Raw genomic sequence first — 24,857 nt, 5'->3', positions numbered from 1 at the left:
GTCATGAATGTAGGCCATCAGTATTAAGACAATCACTCAGTATTGAGGCACTTGTGAATATCCTACCACAAAATGGACCTTCAATCCTTCTTAAAGCTCAGCTGGCTGATCTCTGAGAATACTTTGCAGGGTTTACAATTTTATTCCTGCTTCTTTTAATGTCTTTTTAGGAAGTTTCTATTTTGTAAGCTTGCCTAAGGTATTAATAGGCCCCCTGTTGTAAGGAAGGATCAGAATTGAATGATAGAATTTTGAGTCCATGCTTGTCATCGGTTATGGGAGAGCATTCCCTGTTCAACAGTTGGGATAGCTATGGGTGAGAGACCCAGGGCTGAGAAAGCCCATCCCTCTACCCCCTTCTTGATGCAGATTTATCACCAAACTCGGCTTCTTTTATTAGGAATGAGTCTAGGGTTGGGTTACATACATGTTGGGCCTTTGATCCCATGGGTTTCTAATGTAATAGGCCACTTTTATGGGCCTAAAATATGGGTAAATAGGTTGCATACGGGATTAGCTCCCATACTTAGTTTTATTTCCATACTTAGCTTTTTATTTGGAGTTTTAAATTGAACCGGTTCAGCCAATGGTTCGATTTAAGTGATTTTATTAGTTTTTATTTTAGTTGTTTAGTTAGGCTGGATTAGGACTCTATTTTGAGTCTATTTCAGTTTCCTAGTCAGTTTAAGTTAGCTAATAGATTAAGGATTGGGTTAGACCATTCCTTTTTAGTGTCTGAGTTTATTTTTGAGTCTTCTATATAAGTTTGTAAGGGAGGCCAGCATTGAACACGAATTTGATTAATAAAAATTAGCTTTATGCTTGCTGCCATTGCTGCTGTTGCTCTTTGTGAGTGTATATCCTTGTGGATCTCAAGGTGGAAGGGATTGGTGGATCTCCAATCTACTCCTTGCATCGTGAAGATTGCGAGGGCTGCTACTTATCTCCTTGCATCGTGAAGATCGGGAGACCCCATTGTTCATCTTCAAAGCTGCTGCCATTGAAGACCTGCAACAAGTAAGAAATTCTGCAACTATTCTTCTTCCTTCTAGAAGGTCACATACAAGGTGATTTTCGTGAGAATTCTGCCCAGCCAAATCTAACCATTAGAACCTGCTAAAAATTTGATGGAGTCTTTCTCAAACCCTAAGAGAGACTCGATTCAAATTTCAGCACCATCCACCCAGCCGATTTTGTGAAATTACAGTTTTACCCCTCTCTCCTACTTCTACTAGGAAACCTCCATAACTTCAAATATGCCCATCAGTTTCAAACCAAACTTTCAGCATACATCCCTTACATCATTGTTGACACTTGATCCAAGTTTCAGCCCCAAACTCCCACTCTAACCCCTTCATCTCCTTGCTCCATTAAAGCCCAAACCCAAAACCCTAAAATTCAATTTTGCCCAAAATTGCAGAATTTCAAAACTCATCCAAACCCTAACCTTTTTATACCATATTGACCCCCTAGACCTGCCCATTAATACCCTATAAACCCCTTTCCCAATATCCAACCCAAACCCTAGGAATTAACCTAAATCCTAGTGCTGTCCATTCGAACTAGCAGCCCCTTTCGTTATTTGATTCTGTTGTTTGGCTCCTAGTAGGTCTCCTACCTATCTAGGACTACATTACTTCTTCTTCTACCTTCCCTGTTCAATATAAATTGCTGTGCTGTTTCTGTGACTGCAATAAACTATTGTGAAGATACCCCTTGAAGACCAAATTCAATTCCCAATTATCTTCAAGGTTTGCTGCTGTTGCACACCATTAATAGATCCTTGCGGTTGTTGCACACCATTAATAGATCCTTGTTGTGTTGATCCTGGCTTCAATCGATCTCTCACTAATTTCTCCCTGGTTCAAGGTCAATTTTTGTGTTGCATGAAGGTTGCAGGACCATCATATTTCTGCTTTCTCCAGACCGTGCTGATACAACATCGTAATGACAAACCTATGGTCTCTGTATGTGCATACTGTCCTTAGGTGTCGATGATCATAAATTTATCAATATTTACTTCTTCATAATCAAGTGCCTTTCCAGTTACTATGATTACTAGTCTAAGCAGTACCATCGCAAGAAGGGAGGAACCAGGCCTCTAACTTAGCCTGCGGTTCCTTGAATGAACATGTTCTGGTTCAACTAAACCAGGTTCAGTTGCTTCAGGCCAGACCAACCAGGTCTGGGTGTTTTCTGGTTCATCCAAAACCAGTCCTAATGACCCCAGTCCAAGTCTTTGTCAAACAAGGGTAAAAAAGTAATTAATGCATGTGTACAGAATTTGAGAAGCATCATCTAGTTAGTTACAACTATTATCTAAAGCCTAAGGAGATATTTGAATCAATAAGTTAGTTCATTGATGGTTGTGTAAGATGTGCAGTTCATTAAATGGTCAGAGAGTCTAGGAAAAAGTCCCAATGATAGTCTAGAACTCTCCCAGCACTCTATACAAGGGTTGCCTGTCAGCATTTTGAACAAGTTACCACTCTCAACAATATACTCTCTGGAAAACTGTTAATGGTATCAAGGGGTTGGCAAAACACAACCACCATATGTATACACTATAATACCGTAGCTAACCTCAGCAGTAATCATGATTGGATTGAACCCGGTTGCTAGATGGCTTGCCAATCTGCAAACAGTTAATTGGTGGGACAGTGGGAGTGCTCAGCTCCCCAAAGGTCTGCCAGCAGAAAGGTTCATACAAGTGGTATTTTTCTTGGAGTGGTGTTAGGTTGATGTCAGTTAGAGTGACATATGTACATGGTGAACTGTCACTGCATGCAAAATGCATGGGTTTTACTGTGTATGTTCCTCTTATTCTTTCGTAGGTGATGCCAGATAGAGCCACGGCCGATGTCTGGTTCTCGCATGTGCTCTTGTCACAGTAGAATTGGTCGATTACAATCGGAAGCTGTACTTCAGAAACTTGAATATTTGAGAAGAGTATTCCTTCTACAGAGCCTGACCCACCCTGCAAGGTAAAGATATAAAATCCTTCAGTCAGTTTTGAATCCAACAAATGAAACAACTTGAAGGACAAATATCAGTCCTGAGTTTGATAGAATCTTTGGAGTGGTCCTCGCAATCAGACAAGAAGAATATAGAGCTTTTGGCCCATTCATTGTATTCAATAATTGCTATTAATGCATAATTCAACCTGAATCTAAATCAGGTTGAGTGTCATTTTATAGAAGTTCTTAAATCTTGGTAGGATGATTATCCATCAAAGGTAGGGTTCATGTCAGCTGGATATAGTACAGGAAGCTATAAGGGAGGCATTATGGTAGATGTACCTGCCATGTCTTAATCCTAACACCAGTCATTGTGTTGTGCATCATGATATCTCTAACAGTAATGTTTGAGACACAGGCTTTGGTGTTGTCCTTCCCTAGCCCTCCAATGCTAATGCCATGTCCAGGACCACAGTCAACATTGTGTATGTAAATGTTTGAGCATCCAGTCTGGATGGAGACACAGTCATCACCTGCATAATGCATACGAGCTTTTGTTGTTAGCAGAGAGTCAACCCAGAACCATTCATCTCTTTCGAAAATTTGTCTCTCTTTAACATATATCTCAGATAGTTAAGTTGGACATTCCTTAACTGTTTATTTTCTCCTTTGTCTCTCTTTAACATATATCTAGCTCTGGTGACTTTGTTACTCCAACATAATTTTTTATGATTCAGAAAGCACATGCCAATTGCAATGAAGCTGTTGATCTTGGAATGGGAATCTGAAGGGATTGGTTCCAGTACACAGGTGGGGAATGTTTGCCAAGAAAAGTTTTCACAGTTTACCATTTCCAAGCCATTTTGCGTCACCCTCCTACTGACAATTATATGAAGGTAAGTAAAGAACTATAATATATACTCCTCTATTTTCTACCGTGTGAAGTAATACAGGACCACACTGATGTGAACATACTTGTCAAGGCCCAAAAACTCACAGGTTAGCTGCTGCTTGTTTTCCATGGTTGACCATAAGACACGTGTATCACTATCATGTGGTCGGGAATAATCGTTAGTGACTCGAGTTGGGCCCACTTGATCCTGAGAGCCATGTGACTTAAAAGTAAGATATTCCAAGTCTGAGGTAGGGCCAAGGAGGACAAAGATGGGGATAGGACTAGGGTTAGGACAGGAAGGTTCAAATTCTTGGTGTTGGAAAATGACATTAGAGAAGGGTAGGCAATAGAATGAAACGATTAGTCCTATTCAATACTGGTCATTGTTTGAAACACAGGTGATGTGGTTGGGAGACACAAACACTCTTTCTTTGGTGCAAAAAGACTTTGGTTATAACTTAAGTTATGAAATGGAAGTGGTAGTTGGGATAGTAGAAAGACAGAGCTACCCTTAGACAAGTTGTTGAATTACCGCAAGCTAGGTTGGAGCTGTAGATGAGTGCATCTTTAGAATTCTGGAGATGGATTCCATCAGTGTTGAGGCTGTCTCCGGGGGAGGAGATGCTGATGTTGAAGACATCGACACCGGCGCAATTATCAAACTTAAGGTGGCACTGTGGACTGTTCTGGATTGTTATGCCTGTAACCCTCACGTCAAAGCTCCCATAGAACCTTAAAGCCTGCTCACAACACAATTTGAAGATAATAAATTTTTAGCGAAAATGTCATCAAATGCAATTGTTGTTAAAGAAATTATTTCACCTGAAAACAGTTCTTACCGTCGGTTTAAGACTCGGCATTTTCCCGCTTAGTTCACCGTTACTTATCTGCCAAGGTGATGACCAAGTTTTAAAATCCGAAAATTGGACATCAATTCCGATTTGAATCGGAATTGGGTATAAAGTGATTTTTTTAGGAGTTTTTGATTCAAATGTCTTATTTTATATTATTTTACTGACCGAACAGATACTGATAATGTCGGACAAACTTAAGATTATCTCTCAAGCCATGCATTAGAGCTCACAAAAAGAATTGAGAGAGAGGTGATTGGATCATTACCGGAATTTGTGAGTTGTTATGTACTGGATCTTGATCTATTGGAACAATTAATTTGGTTTCATCATCGTTGGGATCATTCAAAGAGTTGTCCTTCCACCAGATTGAACCCCGGCCGTCGATGATTCCTCCACCGCGGATGGTTATTCCTTTCAGCTTAGAGAATAAAAGCCACTGAAAGAATCCAGACCCCCAAGCCTTGGAGCTTGTAGGAGCTATTATCGTACCCTCGAGCTGCAATGGATCCAATATATCAATCTTCAATTTAAAACACTACTGAATCAACGGAATCCAAATTCTGCAGCATCAAACATTAAGGTTGAATTTGACATGCATTCTCGGAATAGATTTTGGGTCTAGAAAACATTCTGGAACCCAATTCTTCTCTAGTTTCTCGTTTTACAATGCATTTAACACCCAGAATCCATTTCGAGATTGAATGCCAAACACAGCCTAAAATTTGGAACTCCATCGTTCCAATCTTGAATTAGACATTGATGGTTAAGGATGCTATATCTTGAAACTCACCTGAAAAACAATATCTGGTTGACAGTATGGACCTGAGAATGAAATGGGTCCCACAAGAAAGACGAACTGTGATGGCACAACTATCGTTGATCCCTCCACCTTACAGGCTTCTGCCCATGCAGCTTCGAATGCCTAAAAATAATAAATGAAAAAAAGATTATAAATTAGGCATAAATAATGTGCCTTATCTGTCTACCTAATAGCTTCTATTTTAGCTTTTAAAAGAAAGAAAAATTGCATATAAGAGAGAGTTTTCCTCCATGGTGGGTGTAGGACTCCTACAATTAGATAATGCCCTCCCCACTGTTTACAATGCCTATCAACTACACCCATCGGTGAAGGAATCCCTCCTTTGTCGTGGGAGAAGGGAACTGCCACCTCCTTGCATATAGTGTCAGAATCTTGACCAAACTGTCATAGCCAATAATATATATTTCAACAGGCCCACTTGATCTTGGTTGTCAATTTCATATTCAATATTATTCTTGAGGGAAAGCTCCCGCGTCACACTAATAGGTGGGCGGGGGACGGTTTCATATATAGGGGGCCCATTTTGGTGTGACAAATTGAGTAATAGTCTGGGGCCCACATAGCTAGTGTGGGGGAAATCTACCATGTCACACCAATAGGTGTGTGGGAGACGGTTTCATATATAAGGGGCGCATTTGGTGCGAAAAGAGAGAGAAAGTGTAAGAGTGAGGTTCACTCGTTAGAATGTGAGAGGGCGTCTGAAGGAATCCCCAATGATGTCGTGGTGACCTTTTTCTTATTCCTATTATAGTGTGTAATACAAGAATAACAAAAAAATTCTTTTGAGTCACTAGGGAAAGGTACGCGAGCACCATCTTTCTCTATCTTTCTTCTCCCCATTGAAATGACCTTGTTGACATTCCATGTGCGAAATCATTCCATCACACCTCATTGGTGTCTTCCTTGATGCCACTTTACTTAAGATTTTCAATCTCTAGCAAATATAGACAATAAAAAGGACAACAGACAAGCCACAACACCTACAACTACCAAAAACAAGTGCGGTTTTTCCCTTCTAATTTCAACTTTCAATTTTCAACTGCTAACAAATTGCCTTGTAATGAATAGAAAACGAATTTGCCCAAGCAGCCATTTGACCAAATTAGCCTTAAACCTTAGAATTTTTGGAAAATAAACTGAGATTCGTTCTCTTGGACTAGAAGCTTGCTTAGGTGAATATTAGAGTACCAGGAAGGACCATCACCTTTGTGTCGTCGGTAGCTCCATCTCCCTTAGCTCCAAAATCTAACACATCAAAGATGGTAGAGTGGCCGTTGTTATATCCTTCCGATGGCGGCGGTGGCGATGGAGATTTTGGTTTTGAGGGTTTTAATGGTTTGGGCATAATGGAACCTCCATGGGTACCATGGCTCTTAACTTTCTTTTTGTAAAGAGAAGCTGAAGCAGCCCTTCTATCCACCCAATGCCTACCTCTTCTAGCAGTGCAAAGCTCAAGGCTAGAACACCAAACAAGGATGCATATTAGAAGCAAGAATGTGAGGCTTCTAGTAGTAATAAAACCACTCATTTCTAAGACAGAGACGGGCAGTGAAAGGAAGAGAAGGGAAGAGAATGTGTGTTTTGATAGATAGTGAAGGGGAGGGAGGAGTTGGTTGGGTTTAAATAGAGAAAATTCATGACAAAAAAGCACATACAAGCAAGACAGTTCTATAAAGATAGGTATTTATTAGCCTTTTATTCTCTTTTTCATCTGTAATTCACTTGTTTTTTTTTTTTTTTTTTAAAAATAGGGAAACAAGGAAAAAATAAATTAAAATATTCTTCTAGCAATAGTAGAAAATCATAGATTTTTTAATGCTAACCAATAAAAGAAAATTAAAAAAAAATGGGTTATCAAAGAAAGTTATAATTAATCATATGGTTCTTGTCTAATAATAGAAAATTAGTGTAAGAATTATAGATTTCTACTTCATTTAGGTTGTGTTTGGTATGCCTATTGAAATGCATTCTAAGTCGATTTCACATTGTCGGACAATAAAACAATTATTTTTTATTATTCGTGAATACGAAATCGACCTAGAATGCATACCATTCGTTGCCTTAATCTACCATTTGTTTATAAGGTACTAATAAGTGGATATTTTAAAGAATTTAGAGTAAAATGCATAGGAATATATATCATATTATCATTTTAAAGGTTTGCAGCCATGGAACTTCTTTCTCTTTCTTCAATTAAAGTAGCTTGTTGTTAGTAGTTGGCCTTCTTTTTCCTCCCCTCACCCTTTTTCTTTCCTTTTCCTTTCCTTTTAGGTTTTAATTTTTAATTATTTATAAGGTAGACTCTGTATATGCTTGTAATATTTCATACAAAACCATAACTCACACGTGAATTGGTCACATGCAAAGTTCACGGGTGATAGTTTTATACTTTGTCTTCTTACCTGTCTAAGAGTTCCTTTCTCTATATAGTTCTTCTATTATACATAAATCCATTTTTCTAGTGACCCAAAAAAGGAGAAAGAGAAATTAAATTTCTAGCTTAATTTCTTGGTAAATAAATTCAAAAATAACAATTTTTTGTTTTCTTTTGTAGTGGTGGTAGTAGTGTAGTACTGCACTCTTGAAAAAGAACAAACGAAACCACTACAGCCCACAGTTTCATTTCGTGCTCCAATCAATATAAACAGTTTTCCATAGGGTGTCAAATTAATTTTCACTGTATTTTTCTATTTCATTTTACCGCTTTACTTCACAATGGCTTTTTTTTTTCGGGGTCTATCCTACTCAAGGGCCCATAGGCCAATTACAAGCTAAGGGGGAAGGCTAAGACAAGCCAACAAACTACTACTACTATTACTAAGGGGTGGGGGGGGGGGGGAGAAAGGGGTGTCTTTAATTTTGGCACAATATGCAATTGAGGAGAGTCGATCCCTTGACCTCCTGGGGTGGCATGCACTCAACTGGCAATACCACCAACCAACCGAGCTATCGGTTGATTGGTACTTCAATGTACCATGTCACTTAAGATGAGGTAATATGAGTGAGCCCAAACCTGATCCAATAAGGGGTACTGGTTTCAGTTCAGTTTTGGTTTGAACTCGGCTAGTTTGATTTCGATTCTTTATTGGTTTCTCTTATCGATTTGCTAGCGGTTTGGTTTCGGTTTCAATTTAGTTTACCGCCTAAATATGTTCATAAGTATGGAAATAATGTTTTTTTTTATTTATTTCGGATTGTTATAAGTTTTTTATCGAGTTTTATCGGTTCAGATTTGGTTTTCAATGCAGTTCCTTGTCATAAAACCCCAGTCCGAAACATGAAACATGACCCAATAAGCTCATATCGGTTTCGGCTGGATTAGGTAACAAGTTGATAGAATGATACCCTCATTTGTTTAACATTGAACCCTAATGACCTATCAATAGATAGATCAAAACCCACTTTTCAAACACTATTCAAATAGAAAATTTCCAAGTTCTTTGCCATTTATTAATATGATATAACCCTAATGGTGATTTCAATACCTTAGCTATTTGATACATAGAGCAAGCAAATGGTTCAAGTCTGCAAGAGAAGTAGTAAAAGAAAATATAAAAAAAGATGTTAAAACACCTCATGTATTACATGGTCAAATTGAAGAGAGTCACGGATCATTCAAATATTTGTAGCTCTAGGAATAATATTTAATTCACAAAGAACAAGGTCAATGACTCACGTGTCTTTGTTGGGGCTTTTGTTGTTGGGCATGTGATTTTTCAGTTGGAAAGCTTTGAAGGCAGCTGCGACCTAAAAACTGATTCTTAAATAGCGGAACACAAGGGTGGCTGTCTTCCTCCTGTTGTTAGTATTTGTGTGGAAACGGATCGATCAATCAAACTTTTGCCTTCCTCAAGTTGCCAAATTCTTTGAGGACATTAATCAAACACTTTGCTTGCAAGCTGCAATTTAGCCTCAGATGTAAGCGCTTTGTGGTCCCATGAGGGCCATGCCTAGCTACGCCCACCCAAAAAGTGCTAGATCTACCAGCCTGTGCATTCTTACACTGCTCTCACTGTACGTGAAAATGTACAATATATAGCTATTCATGCTGCAAGATCGCAGACTAGCCTTGTACATATTGTGATCTTACGTATATATAAGTTTAGGGGGGTGGTTCCCTCCAACACCGTGCGCAGTTTCCGGCATTGGAGGGGGTAGTACTGGAAATTTAAAAAATAAGGGGTATATAAGACATTTTAAGGGTGGTACTACAATGCTCTAGATGGGGAAATCAACGCCGGCATGCAGTTTAGGTTTTGTGCTGGTGTCGTGGGGAACTGATGATCGATAAAGTGATTCATGTAAAAGAGAGCACCAATGAGATGCGACGGGACATTTTCCTACATGGGAGGTCAGTGAGGCCATTTATATTTCCCTACTATGTATGTCACTGTTTGTGAACATACAATGTAAAGGTTGGTCCATTTTACTAACCCTAGAGTACTCAATTCTTTTGTGAAGAAAGAAGACTAGCACTATTAATGCAGATTCTCTTTTATGAATTAACTTGAGAGCAAGTAGTGGTAGGTGGCTAGACAATTGGATCTAACGAAAGTCCAGAGAAGGTTGAGAGTTTGACCCTCCGATCCCCACCCGTCTTGAAATAGTAATGGTAGTCGTATAGTAGTGAAAAGACATTGTTGGTGATTTGATGTTATGAGTAGACTATGGGAAGAGTGAATGTCATCCATTAAGTCTCATCCCCTATTGTTGAATGTTCAAAATACTTTTCTCTAATCCAATCAGAGGGTCTGATCCTATGGTTGAAGAGATTCTCTCTTCACCATAGGTAAAGAGAAACTGAGTCCTAAGATATAATGTAAAATGCTTGTGCAAAGTAGTTATTCAAGCACGACGGGAATGGTGAGATGCCCCTCCTCAAGGGACAATCGCTAAGACTAAAGACTCTAAACTAGATGGCTTTATCTACCTTTCCTTCTTGGATAAAGGTTCTCTAACACATTTTCCATATTGTTTAAGGTCTTAGAATCACCTTCTACCGACAATTCACACCATCTGGTCAAGTATGTCCACCCTGAACCCGTCCCATTGCCATCTCCCAGAATAATTATCACCTCCAATTCGCGGGCACCTCCAACTCCTCTAATAGGGGGGGAGTGGACCCCACCTTGGGCAGTGTTTTTGGGTAGGCGGTAGGGTGGTCATTTCCGCCTCTATGTGAGGAATTGGAGGGGGGAGCGAATTGGAGGGGATACTGATTCCATCTCCCATTCCTTTATGGGCCTGAGAATTAAATTCTAAATTCTAGTACAGTTGCTAGTTGGGTTAAGCCCAAGAGTGGTTCTTTATGGTTCTAAGTTAGGGCCCATAGTTTCCAATGTAGTGATTGAGACATTAGGCCCAGACCTTACCAATGGGCTCAGCAGGCAAGTCCCAGATTGGTCATAAATTCATATAGCCTTCTTGAAGGTTAATATTCATGTATTAATTGGGTCTTAAAAGCCTGGGTAAAGCCCAGCTCAAAGGGCTAAGCTGAGAATTCCAAAGCACACCACAAGCCTAGATCAACAATGAAGCCCACTGACAACCCTATACATAAGTCCGAAGGCGAGAGTTTTACTTCACACGTAGTAAAGGAAATATTCCTTCCCCACAAGTGAAGTGACCATGTGATTGGATTCTTCACTAGTCATTACACTCTCAACTCTTATTTACGAAGTCGAAACTACCTTCCCCCTTGATGATTTAATTCCATCGATGCCCATGAAAAAAGGAAAAACCAAAACTTCGTTATAACCTTGAAGTCAAATTATGCTTTCTTATATATTTGGGGAAAGAAAATCCAAATTTTTTTTTCCCCCATGCCTTTCCTATTGATGAAGTACCCATCACTTTGATCATGATATTGATTTTCAAAACCTTACGACAAACATATATTTGTCAAGACTGAGTTTTCCTTCAGCGGTGGCTTCAAATGCCTGCAAGAGATATCAGGAGAAATTTTGGGGAACATATTAAAACCCTACAAAGGTTTGTGAACCTTAAGATAGTGGCTGAACCATTAGTATGCGTTGAAGGAAAACTTTGTCCTAGTTGTCATGGCAAGTATAAACACAAAGGATTCATAAAACAATACATGCAAGAAAAGTTTTGGTCCATTTTGGAAGAGAAGGAGCATGTTTTAAGCCTTCAATTGTTGTCATCCATTCCTTGCCCTTACCCTCACCCTGACCCAATGCTTCTCCTACCTCCTCTGCTCCACCTCTCCACTTGTTGCCCCCCCCCTCCCCCTCTCAAAACCTTCATGATAGAATTCAAATTGACACCCTTAGAAAGAAGAGGAGAGGAAGTGGGACCAGCCGATGTATCAACAGCTAAGGGGCTGAACCAAAGTCCCCCGAATTTAGTTTGACCTCTTTGCAACTATGGGCTTAGTCATTTGATTGCACAACACACACTGCCCTTGTACCCTACTATAAGGGTACTCAAAATGACCATCGCACCCCTAGTTATTTCCAAAGGTTTTAGGGGATGAGACGGTCATTTTGTGTATCCCTGTATAAGGGTGTAGGACATCATGTCTAGCGCGGCTGAGTGGTATTCCTTCTCCTTTTTTGTGGTTTTTTTATATGAAGACGGGATATTATTATCATTCGTACTTTTAGAAGTTCCACGAGGCGGCGGAGTTATCGAGGAATGCAACGTGTTAGTCCATAATGAAAGAGTTTACTTTTTAAATGACAATACTACCCTCATCAACAATAGTTTTTACTGGTAACAAAACAGCTCAGTTTAATAGGGGGCAATATGGGTAGTTTGCAATTTACTTTTTAAAACTGTTTTTCTCCACTTCATTATCTACTGAAAAATGGGAGAGAATTAAATAATGGCCAAAATCATACACAAGGAAGATAAATTATTTCCAAATGGAGAATTCTCTTTTTGAGATCACTAATTTGGCATCTAACCCAAATCGGACGGTTACAATTCTGCAGTCACACAGAAGTGTGTGCGGGCCCACCAGGATTCATTACAGAGATTGTCGGCGGGATTTACAGTCAGCAAATGTGATTAACATTCCGAATCAAAAGTTGCCACGTGTCGCACTCGAAACCCAGCGTCAAGTCAGTGTTCGGATTTCTAAAGCGTTTCTAAAATGAATTTAATAAATATGTTGCGTCCGCTCTGCCGAGAGAGAGAGAGAGAGAAAAAGCGCTGTGTAATTACACTGTAATATAAAACTGGCAAGTGAAATGCAGGTACGGACTTTGGTGTCAAACCAGGAAGAGAGATCTCTGAAGACGGTGGGAAGGAAGACCCGTTCTTCGAATTTATTTTTCTAGGGTTTTTGCATTTCTTCCCTGACTGAGATTACCGGTGGAAGCTTCAATTTCACTGTCTTTGGTGGAAAATGGGAGAAATTTACAGCTTAAGGTAGGACTCTGCAACTCTCGCGCGGTTTTGGTATGGACTTTGTCTATTGTCGTTGTATGAATGATTAATTTCTCTTCGTTGTTTCTGTTGTTGTGTTGGGGTTCTTTCCCTGGCTATTCCGAAGCAGGTAAAAGAAAAGTTGAAACTCCAACCAACATGTCATTATGGAGATCTCTGTTGTCGTTTCTGTTTCTTTCTGTTTCTGCTTCTCTACGAATATTATTGTTTTTTTCCTTTATGTATGTTTGTGTTCCATTGATGAAGTGGAGTATATATAAGCTATAATTTTTGAAATCTTCACTGTAAAAATTTCCCGAGAGAGCTAAACGTATGACATTGTGGTTGGATAATTGCTTTACATTCCTTTGCCGGGGTGTGTACGATAACATGGGTATGTATGTTTATGGAAACAGAAGAGTGATAGAATTTCATTGACTTCTTCTTTATATATTTTTTAAATTATTTTTTCCTGATTTGAAAATTTTTCTGACGATGAATCGGGTGATGAATTCGACCATTTTTTTGAAAACACCAGAACTATTTGCCAAGAAAATTTCTATTAAGAGTTGCGGTTTTTCTGGATCGGCCACCGCAGGTATCATTTTGACGTAAATGATTGCCTTTCTCTGTACGCTGCCTACTGCTTCGGAGCTTGAATTTCTGAGATGGAAGGTTATGCAAGGTTTGGACGTATTCATTTTGCTCTGGGATGGCAACAATCACTAGTTCCTGAGTTTACTTGTTTTTTAAAATTAGAAAACTACTGTTCAAATGTAGTTCCGGCGTACATCCAGTCTCCTGAGCAGTTTTTATAGGTTCTGTTTAACAATTATTCTACATTACTAACTAAGGTCTAAGGGTGGGCATGGTGTTAACGATGAAGGTGAAGGGGTGACTAAGTGGAAGCAAAAATATGATGCATTTTTGTCAGCATTATGTGATTGATTATGTTAAGAATGCTTTGGAGTAAATGCTTTGGTTAATCTTGAGGTAGTTTGAAGTTAGTTTAGTTAACCTAAATTCCACAGGAAAGGAGGTTCATGGCTAAGGGTAAAGATGTCAGAGGCATGGTTATTTTGGAATATACAATTGTGTGCGAAATGATGATAATAGAGATAAAGAATCACCGGCGGGGATTTCTAGATATATTACTCAAAAGAATTGACAAAATACACCTAGTCGATTGGAATTGAGAAACTTTTGTCCCTGTTGTCTCAAACATACTTTTGAGAAAAAGGATCTCTTGTTTCTGGTTTCCATTCCCATAAGAACTAAACATTTCTTAATAGGCATGAATACAACATCTATAGGATAACTTACATCTTGAGGGTTATTTAGTATTTTCATATAATACCCGCACCTCTTCTCGATTTGTTAATGTGGCCGATTTACCCTCTTTTGCAATCAGTTTCGCTATAGCACCCACTGCTCTAGCTAATTGTCCACCCTTTCCGAGTGTGATTTCTATGTTATGTATGGCCGTGCCTAAAGGCATATTGGTTGAAGTAGGTTCTTCTTTTTGATCAATCAAAACCCCTTCCCAAACTGTACAAGCTTCTTCCAAAGCATACGGCTTTCTAGATGTATGTGATGATATCTAGACAGATGAATGTCGGAAATAAGAGAGGACATACTAGACATAACCACTCCCTCGGTTGGGGGCTGTGCCGCCTTGCCTTTCGATCAATACACAATTGAGGAGGCCGATCACAAACGGTATAGGTGTGCGAGCGATCTTGGTTAGGGAAGGCTAAGACGGCACCTCACATATGGGTATGGGTAGCAAGAGGGCGCTTATGCTCCGACGGTGGGGCCTTTATGATAATTCTCCACGCTTAAAACGAATCCTTGATGCCTGAAAGTTGGATAGGATGGCCCATACGTAAGGATTATATTGCCTCCAATTTCTATGAAATACAAGACGCTCATTGAATGATAAAAAAAAACTAATATTTATTTCTATGACTCATATTAAAGGAAGATTTTGAAGTTTCAAGATCAAATATAATTTCCAATTGAAATGAAATCTTTAGGAGGAATCAATGAAAGGACATCAATTCAAATCCTGGATCTTTGAATTGAGAGAGATCAGGAATTCTCACTATTTCTTAGATTCATGGACCAAATTTGATTCAGTGGGATCTTTCACTCACAAATTTCCCCCCTTCAAGCATGCCTGCCCTCCTATTGTACATCAAGTTGAAGTTTTATATTGGGCTAAGAAATGGTTTTCTTAGCGGATGTTGTCAGTTCTATGACTCTCACTAAGTGTTTCTGATGGTCCTTTTGTAACATAATTCTCTCTTTGGACCATTGAGGTTGACAATCGTAAGTGATCTCTTACCTAAATGGCAAAGCTATCTCTATCTTAGTATGTTAGTTTAAGCATTATCTATGAATCACCCTGGACGGGCTTCTGTCTAATTGATGTCAAAGAACACACGTATAGCATGTAATTAAGGTTAAAGTTTTTGGGGCCACTGGGGCCAAATTATTCTGTCTCTCCTGATTGTATAGGAGTTGATCTTGAGTAGCCACTTAATCGCTATAACATTAACGTCCAGTTAGCATGTCAAAGCTTTCTGTGGCCAAATGCTTGCTTGCTTTCAGATCAGCCTTCAACTGACACCCTAAAAAACTTGTGGAGATCTTAGTGTTTAGGGTAGTCGTGTACCAGACTCACATGAGCAACTTTGTAACTCTTGGGGACATAGGGAGAAAGTTCAGGACATTGGAGGCCTAGCCATGAGAAGCCTTGGTGAGATGAATGAAGCTCTTTTTGGAAATTGGATGTGAATGTGTTCTTGTATTGTAGGGAATCTAGAGTCTGATGGCTTCTAAAATTTATGACATATCAAGGTTAGTGATTGATCACAATAATGCATGGGTTTGGGTTTTCAAGAAGCCAGAAGGTTGAGATGGAGAAACATAATTTTGTATGGAGAAAGTTGTTGGGAATAATCCCACATTAGAAAACTCTTGGTTCTTAAATGCCTTCATATACTAGTTGCATTTCTCCACCTAATTAAGCTTTGGGTTGGACACTTCAATATAGCATCAAAGCTATTTGTCCCACTACATTAACATGCTGTGTAAAATCACCAGAGGGGCCACACATGCCATGTATACTGCCACCCAAAAGAGGGGCAACACATGAGGGGGAGTGTTCGGAATAATCCCACATTAGAAAGCTCTGGGATCTTGAATCTCTTCATAAACAAATTGAGCCTCTCCCCATAATGCTTAAGCTTTTCAGGTGGGCACTTAACAAAAGTTCTATACATAAATTAGAGATTTCTTGGTTCTATAGATTTATGCTCAGCGTACACGTGTTTAGTCTAAACTCCGTAATATTTTTTCCTGACTTGTAGCAGGCCTGGTTTATGAAGTTGTCCTGGGCTTAAGGTGGAAGTGTCGAACTGAAATCCATCCTAAAACTGGCTAAGCCACCCATTGTCACCCATCTACCATGTTGGATCTAAGAATGCTTTAACGGGTGGGGCCCCTCATTGAAATCAATCACTTTCTTTAAGTTCTGCATAGTTGGAGCTTTTCCTTGGTTATTGTTGCTGTAAACCATTTGGGATAAAACTCGATCTTAAGTTTTGATGCTTTGTTGTACCCACAAATATTAATCACATGGTTGTCAAGGTCTTTTTGTCAGAAATTCTAGGAATAGGATCATGAAGAAGTATACAAATTGCCGGCTAGTTTGAACTTTGAAGAAGTATGAAAACCATTATGCATATCATTACTCTGTTTGCCAGGAATTAGGAGATCAGTGTGAGTTTGTGGCAACAAGTTCGCAATAACTGGTTCTTTAAAGTCAATGTTCATCTCATACTTACCTAGTTGCTAAAAGATGATACCAAGAGCAGCTCGTTATACTTTTTGGATTTTTCTGTAGTATTCTGCATGGTAGGTCCTTCAACTTAAATTCCTTATAGCATGTATTTTGATCTAGAAGCATCTTCATTGTCTCCTGAATTACAGATGCTATCTTCTGGTTTTTTAACCAACTTCCAGCTCTCTTTTGGTTCTAGTGTTTTTTTATTTGTTGAATTTTCTTTGTGCCCTCTTTTGAATCTTCAGTCTTGATGCCCTTCTCTGATTCATCAATAATTGCATTATTAGATTTTGTGCTTTCACTTTCAGCAATTTCGACAAATGTGATTGTGTAAAAATCAGACTTATTTTGAGCTATCTGTACTACAAAATGGTTTTGCCATGCTATTCCCTTAGTTATGAAATTTCTCCCATGTTTTGCAAGTTCACAAGCATGCATTTGCATGCCATAAACAACTTAAATAATTTCACCAAAGTAGAATATGTCAAGTTTTCATTGTCAAAAATCATAATAGATTCCAACAGAAAGAATCATAGCACGAACTTTCCTCCTTATTGAAATCGTAAGTTTTTCTGAATTTCATGCATTGCCGTTGATTGGAGATTGGTAAACTCATTTAATCATCGTCATGACACCATCAAAAAGTTTCTACCTGTTGAGTGTTGGAATCACAAGAGTTTTGAATTACCGTACTTTTTCACCATTAAATGATTTACATGATTGTCATGTTAAGTATCTCGTCTTGCAAATTATCCATCTTTTGCGAGACAGAGAAGGAATAATGATATCTTACCATCATCATCTCATTGATTCTTCTAAAGTTGTCCTCAATAAGCCCTGCCATTTCAATATAATCATGGTTGCTAGGACCTGTCTTTTGAATAATAGAATTTCAGACAACATGGTCTGAAATTACTGTGATGGGACCTTACCATGATACCAAAGTAACGCAGCACTGCCAGAGGTCTATACCATCTGATGCAAGCCTTATCAAGGAAGGTTTTGATTACAATAATTCAAAGAATTAAGATTCTTGAAAGGAGGGTTAAGGTAGATGTGGATTGACTAAAGTTTTTATGGGGAACATAGTTGGGTTGCAGTGGCGTAGGTGTGATCTTGTCAAATGGATATAAAATAGGATGGAAACCTAATTAATCTATTCAAATCTCCTACTTGATCTCTGAGCATCACACAGTTAGGACCTTTAAAATGGGGGGTTTGGGATTTGGACCATATTGGAGACAAAAAAAAGTAGTAATTTTCATTATTGTCAGAAAAGCAATTACAATGGGATTCTATATGGCTCCATAAACTAGGTTGTAAACTCTAAAATATACAAGTCCCATTATGGAAAATTACGTATGATTCTCAAACTCTTCATTGAACTCAATGTTAAGTGGTTCTGGAATCTAGCTGGAAACCCTCTCAAATGATTCTAATAAAAAAAATTTCCTAAAATTAAGGCTTACGGACAAGAATATTGCCCTGCTCATTGTGCTAAAACCTGGTTTGGTTTAGCAATTGCTCCATAATCTAGGCGGAACCATTTGAATCTTTTGGTTTTTTGGCAAATTGTATTAGCCCAGATGGTTTACCCACTCAGTCTGTGTTATTGCACGGTAGGTCATGACTAAATTGCCTTTTTTTAAAGGGAACGTGAAATTTATATTTATTGCCAGATGGGGTGTACTAGGTGGCCCTTTGAAATAGCGAATCAACATTTTCAAAGTTTTGAAGTCTTCACCTTCATTCTTGAGAAATCAAATTAGTTTGTAATTGATCATTATTTCGAAGCTAAATGTGCACTTAATAAGAGAAATCACTATTTGAAAATTAAGTGCTAATGCTTAGTGATATTATTGTTGTGTAACGACAACATTTGTGGAACATGCATATGTGGCATTTTTTCTCAGTTTGACTACAGGTTTGACCTGTTTTATCTTGAATGATTTCAGATTCTGCCTCTGGGTTTGGTTTTGAATAATTAATCTAGTATCAACTCTGATGACTGATAAAAAACAAATATTTATACAGATGTTATCATCACGGCCTTCCTTCCCATTTGATGGGCAAACAAATTTTATTAATAAACGGATACACACCCTGATCAATGCTCTCTTCCTGGTCTCCCGTCTCTTGACCTCTCTCACTGCCCAGATGAAGGCTCAATTTCTCTTCAAGGACCGGCTGTTGGGACTTACAAGTATATGTTAGTCTGATTGCTCAGAAAATTTTGGAGATCATAAGAGCCTAAATGATTGGTGCATGAATGCCTCTAATCCCCCTCCACCTGAGTTTAACATTTGTTGTCTGTTGTTTTGCATTTAGGCTCTATTTATTTCCAGGTAAAATCCATGTAAAAGGAAAATTTTCAAGCAAAATACATTTTTGTACTGATACCCAAGGATTTTCCTTTGCTGCTTAAAGTTGCAAAATCCTGAAGTTTATTGAAATTCTTCCTTAAAGAGATTATGCAGTACCTGGCCAACAAGAAATGGAACCCGAGCCTTGGGTGAATGACCATATAAATATTTCCATTAATTATCAGCCATCAATTTTATTTTAGTAAGTAGGTATGTTCTCGTGAATTGTAAATATTATCTGATATCTGTTATGCATTGCTTCCTATTTAGGTTGAAAGATGGTTTTCTTTGAGCTGTGGTAGCGAATCACATAAAGACAACTCCTGTGTCTCTTGACCCAAATATGGATTCTGCTGGCATAGCCCCTCCTTCAGCAGTTGGAAAATCTGGTGGCAATATAATGTCTGTCGATAAGCTTCCAGACGAAATAAATGAGATGAAGATCAGAGATGATAAGGTTTATGTTGCCCTTTTTTGGACAATTTGAGGACGGTTTTGGTTCTCCCCCCCCCCCCCCCCCTCTGAATTTATGCTCATCTTGTTCAATTTGTGTGTATACACGTGTTTGTGGTAGGAAATGGAAGCTACGGTAGTGGATGGAAATGGAACTGAAACAGGACACATAATTGTAACAACAATTGGTGGTAGGAATGGTCAACCAAAACAGGTATATGTTCATGACTATCATTAGTAGTTCTTGTTTACAGTTGGGACTTCCTATTCTTATGCATATAAAAATAAAAAATTAGATCTCTGGGGTTGAACAATGATGAACTTCATTGCCAAGTGTCAAATGAACCATTTCGTCTGTAGAAAGTGGAGTTTGTCCGGAAATGTAAATAAATAAAAAAAACGTAAATGCCAAAAAGGAAATTACATATCAGGGAAAGGAACTTTTGGGGTAAAATTTCAATGAAAAGTTGGAAATTTTGGATGCAAAATATTAAAAAATGGATGAAACAGTGGCAATATTAGGGATTTGTGGAAATTATGTTGCTAAAAATGAACCGAAGTGCTATAATCATCCTTTAATAAGTTGCCACATGTAGATGTTAGATAAGAAGCAAACCGAACTGATTACTGATGCTGGACGGAAACTTAAGGTGGGAAAAAGGGGGAGGGGGGCAAAGTCACACTCAGACAGCTATTATTTCTCTTGCTTTCTCCTTATTCTTGTTTTCTCACTATATTATTGTTACAAGGCATAAAAGGGCTGTAACCTGGTGCAGGTTCCTCTTACACGGGGTCCCAGAATAGTGGACCGTTGTTGGACTCCAGCATTATTTGTACAAAGTGGCTACCCTCAGACTAGAACCTGCATCTTCATGCTGGCAGCCTGAGTTTTTTGCCATTACACCAAGCAACAGCCCATACTAGTTTAGTAATAGAGACACACACAAGTTGGACCATATGTTGTTACAATGACAAAGTTTGAGTTTTCCCACTGTAGCATAGAATCTGTTTCCATGTATCATGGCTTGTGTACTCAAGTTTTCTTTATCTGTGCCTCAGACAATAAGTTACATGGCTGAGCGTGTTGTTGGACATGGATCATTTGGAATTGTATTTCAGGTACTTCTTATATTTTCCTCGACATTCAGTTCCTCCAAATCTTCATTTATTTCCATTCAGCCCTGGTAATCTTATTTTGCAGGCAAAATGCCTAGAAACGGGAGAGACTGTAGCAATCAAAAAAGTTTTGCAGGATAAGAGATACAAGAACCGTGAGTTGCAAACAATGCGCCTTCTTGATCATCCCAATATTGTCGCACTCAAACACTGCTTCTTTTCAACAACGGAAAAAGATGAGCTGTATCTGAATTTGGTGCTTGAATATGTACCTGAGACGGTGTATCGTGTAGCAAAACACTACAGCCGGGCAAATCAGAGAATGCCTCTGATATATGTCAAGCTTTATACTTACCAGGTATTTGTTGTTGAGTATAAGATCATATTTGGTGCTATTATGTGCTTGATAACAGATGGTATTTTTCTTTTAAAATGTATTGGCTGCTGACATCGTACAATTTGTTGATGTCTTACTATGTTAATGAGTCTTGCTCTTTCTGCTTGAGTGAATTTTTCTGGTCTCTTGGAGCAACTAATGTGTTATTAGATCAAATTAATTTGTCTTGTAATGTCATATTTGCAAGTAAGAGGTAAGAGGAAATGTTCTGCAAAGGAAGCTTTCTTGTGAATAAAATTCTCTAGAAACACATGGTTTTGTTTTGTTTGACCTTTATACTCTATATTTTGTGCACTTGTTATCTGTCTCCGTAACATCCCCCCCCCCCCCCTTTCATTTTCTTAACTTCCCAAAGATCTTAAAATTACCTGAATTCTATTACTATTTTTCTCTTACAATCTTAATATTTATTGCTCTACTTTCTCAAGTGCAGTTTATATTGGAGATTATCTAACTCATATAACTAATGATAGATCTGTAGGGCATTGGCCTATATTCATGGGGGCATAGGAGTTTGCCACAGAGACATTAAACCCCAGAATCTACTGGTTTGTACAGAACCTCATGCCCTTTCCTCTTAATGATTAGATGCTTACTTATTGATCCTCCTTCCCCCCCCCCCCCGCGGTCCTCGCAGGTTAATCCTCATACTCACCAGGTCAAGCTTTGCGACTTTGGGAGTGCAAAAGTGCTGGTAGGATATTTGCTTGTATTGTGTTTAGCATCTTTCTGTTAACTTATTAAATAATTTGGTTGTTCTTTAGAGGCTTTGAAAATCAAGATGGTTTTATGTTTCTAACTGCCAAAATTTCTGAATCATTATGTACTGCAACAGGTGAAAGTGAATTTGTCAATTAATTGTTGATTCCATTTAATGGATGTGTTCCTAAGATCAGATTTCGATGGTATTCTAGGAATATTAGATGACTCCATTTCCAATGTGTAATCATATTTTATCACAGCTTACCCCTATCATTTGTTGCTAGTGACCATCTAAGTATATGATGGAAATAGAGAGTTGATGTTTCTTGTAAATGTAGGCTTGCATGTATCCAAGCTTCCAATGTCATTGGTGTTTTTGCTTTGCATCGATGCATTATTTTGTTGGGAAAATATTTTCCAGAATTGCTTAAAAGCAAGAGGAAATTTTATTTGTCTAAAAAACAATTTACTGAAACACAATACCAAAATTTGGAAAACATCTTAAATTTCTGGATGTTGTTACCATAAAAAGTGATCCGTCCTTGTTCATGATACAATTGCCACCTTTGGATGATTACCAACCCCATCATACGGTTGAAATTCTTTCTTCGTTCAAGCATAAATATATTTGCTTCGTTGTCATGTATAATCTAGAAAAGAGCCCCATCATACGGTTGAATTCTTTCCTCATTCAAGCATGAATATAGTTGCTTGTTGTCATGTATAATCTAGAAAAGAGCATTGGCAAAGAAAATTCGAAAGGACTTTTATAAATGAATGTTTAGTTTCTGGAAAATATTTTCCTCTGAAGCAAACAGGAACCTTAGTGTAAACAAGACAGATTTCCGTTTGCTTCGAGTGGATTGAGCATACATTTTGTATGGAGGGGAATTTTAATGCAGATGTGGAGCTGGTCTATTGTATATCATATTTTTGTGCGCATATAGCATGTGAAACCCATGATCTAATGTTTGTTTTCTTTTCTGCTTTCATTTTCTTTAATGCATATTTGAACAATATACTGGAACTATGCATGAACATGCAGTTCGACCCTTCTCGGTTTCTGTAAATTCTCCTCCCCCCCTATGTTCTCACTTCCATGTCAGTTGCATTTTTTCTTTGTTATTGGTTCCTGATATGTGTGCTCGGGTCTATCCTTTTCCATACTATAGCTGTTGCTTTTGCCATCATTCATAACAGGTCAAAGGCGAGCCAAACATATCATACATTTGCTCACGTTACTATCGTGCACCTGAACTCATATTTGGGGCAACAGAATACACAACTGCAATTGACATTTGGTCTGTGGGTTGTGTCCTTGCCGAGCTGCTTCTTGGACAGGTTTTTTGCCAGAAGCTACATGTTTTTACTTTATTTTTAAATAATTGGGTGATAGCACTCAACTTTTCTTTGCTTTTGTTTTGATTGTACTAAATTTATACAGCCTCTCTTTCCTGGGGATAGTGGTGTTGACCAACTTGTTGAGATTATCAAGGTAAAAATTTTTTGTACCTGTGAACAGTAGAATAATATCTCTAAACCTGGCAAATTCTAATTAACTTGTTCTTTTCTCCCTTTTTCTAACAGGTACTTGGTACACCCACTCGAGAAGAGATCAAATGTATGAATCCAAACTATACAGAGTTTAAATTCCCACAGATCAAGGCTCATCCGTGGCACAAAGTGAGCATACGGTCTCCATTTAATTATATGCATGTACTTGTTGGCTTTATTAGCATGTAATTTATGAGTTGGTCCTTTAGATATTCCACAAGCGCATGCCCCCAGAAGCAGTAGATCTAGTTTCAAGACTTCTTCAGTATTCTCCAAATCTGCGGTGCACTGCTGTGAGTGTTTCCAGTGTTTGCTACTTTCATTTCTTTTTCATTAACTGAGGAGGATTGCTTTCAATGCATTCTTTTATGGCATTCCATGAACCTGAGCTCAGCCTTCTATGCTTTTTGCATTCCTTATCACAGTGCGTATATAACGATTTCATTTGTATTTAATGCAGTTGGAGGCTCTTGTACATCCATTTTTCGATGAACTTCGTGATCCTAATACTCGTCTCCCTAATGGGCGCCCCTTGCCTCCACTTTTTAACTTTAAACCCCAAGGTTCTCTCATTCTTCATTAATGTGTGTGTATATATCTATCTGTTTTGGCATCTTCTGAGTCCACATTCTAACTGATGATGCAAATCTGCAGAGCTGAAAGGAGCGTCTCTAGAGCTTCTGGTGAAACTGATACCAGAACATGCTCGCAAGCAGTGCCCCTTCCTCGGTTTCTAGATCATAATTACATGATGGAAGGTATGGAGCTGTTGTGCTAGTGTACCATATATGTTTGCGGTAGAGTTTGAAGAAATACCAAAAAACCCCTTCTTGTTCTTTGTTTTGGTATTTCTTCCCCCCAAAACGGTTACTGGTGAAAGCTGCTGGGTTAACCTAGTGTTTCTCTCCTGTCTTCTATATTGTTGAACTGGAAAGGGTACTGAAGATGGGACTTAACTATCTTGTTTTACCCAAATACAGCTGTTTGTCAACCAGAAAAATCGCCCTCTAGTATGAAGGTATTTATTATGGATTTTCCTTTCTAAGTAAGAGTTGTGGATCCTTTGAACCTTTATTCTGCTCTATTTTTTGTTATGTGGTGACAATTGTTTGATTTCATTAGTGAATATTTATGGACACACATATCATAGACTGGTATGCAGGTTCCATGCCTTTCCTCACTTCACTTAAGCATACTAATTAATATCTATGTACTTTTGTTCTTGGGAGCAACAAATATTTTTAATGGCCAAAAGTTCTTTCAGCTGTGTCTGATTGTGAGGGAAATAAAAGGAAGGGAAGCAAAATTAAATCAAAACTAAAATGGAAACTTTTGTAATCATTAACTAACATGATTGTGTAATTAAGTCCAAATCATTCCAAATATGGTTATAATACTTTGCAACCAAATCCCTTGCATTTAAGGAGGAAAATAAAAATTCCATTTGAAAGGTATAATTACCAAATATGGTAAGAGCTTTAAGTAGATTATGTTATCATGAGTA

At 38.3% G+C, this 24,857-nt stretch overlaps 2 protein-coding genes across 2 annotated transcripts in view; one reads left to right on the top strand and one right to left on the bottom strand.

Annotated features, from left to right (window-relative positions):
* Positions 1 to 2,510: 2,510 nt before the first annotated feature.
* The window catches only part of LOC122656271 (polygalacturonase At1g48100-like), a 31,934-nt gene continuing 9,587 nt past the window's right edge, over positions 2,511 to 24,857 (bottom strand). Inside the window, exons 3-9 of the mRNA XM_043850751.1 lie at positions 6,731 to 7,062; positions 5,497 to 5,628; positions 4,972 to 5,202; positions 4,692 to 4,739; positions 4,385 to 4,592; positions 3,300 to 3,490; positions 2,511 to 2,977 (exon numbers count right to left, since the gene is read on the bottom strand). Coding sequence (XP_043706686.1) covers positions 2,585 to 2,977; positions 3,300 to 3,490; positions 4,385 to 4,592; positions 4,692 to 4,739; positions 4,972 to 5,202; positions 5,497 to 5,628; positions 6,731 to 7,054 — 1,527 coding nt within the window. The 5' untranslated portion in view covers positions 7,055 to 7,062 and the 3' untranslated portion in view covers positions 2,511 to 2,584. The remainder of the gene's footprint in view (positions 2,978 to 3,299; positions 3,491 to 4,384; positions 4,593 to 4,691; positions 4,740 to 4,971; positions 5,203 to 5,496; positions 5,629 to 6,730; positions 7,063 to 24,857) is intronic.
* LOC122656274 (shaggy-related protein kinase epsilon-like) lies at positions 12,730 to 24,483 on the top strand. Its single transcript, XM_043850753.1, has 13 exons — positions 12,730 to 12,921; positions 19,402 to 19,588; positions 19,706 to 19,798; positions 20,644 to 20,703; positions 20,786 to 21,058; positions 21,571 to 21,645; positions 21,735 to 21,791; positions 23,000 to 23,140; positions 23,244 to 23,294; positions 23,387 to 23,482; positions 23,563 to 23,646; positions 23,814 to 23,916; positions 24,008 to 24,483. The coding sequence occupies exons 2-13, from the start codon at positions 19,475 to 19,477 to the stop codon at positions 24,088 to 24,090; spliced, it is 1,230 nt and encodes a 409-aa protein (XP_043706688.1). The 5' UTR covers positions 12,730 to 12,921; positions 19,402 to 19,474; the 3' UTR covers positions 24,091 to 24,483.

The sequence above is a fragment of the Telopea speciosissima genome, chromosome 3, assembly GCF_018873765.1.
Source record: "Telopea speciosissima isolate NSW1024214 ecotype Mountain lineage chromosome 3, Tspe_v1, whole genome shotgun sequence".
Taxonomy (NCBI): Eukaryota; Viridiplantae; Streptophyta; class Magnoliopsida; order Proteales; family Proteaceae; genus Telopea; species Telopea speciosissima.
The sequence above is the reverse complement of the archived record's forward strand: the minus strand, read 5'-3'. Positions and strand labels throughout refer to the sequence as shown.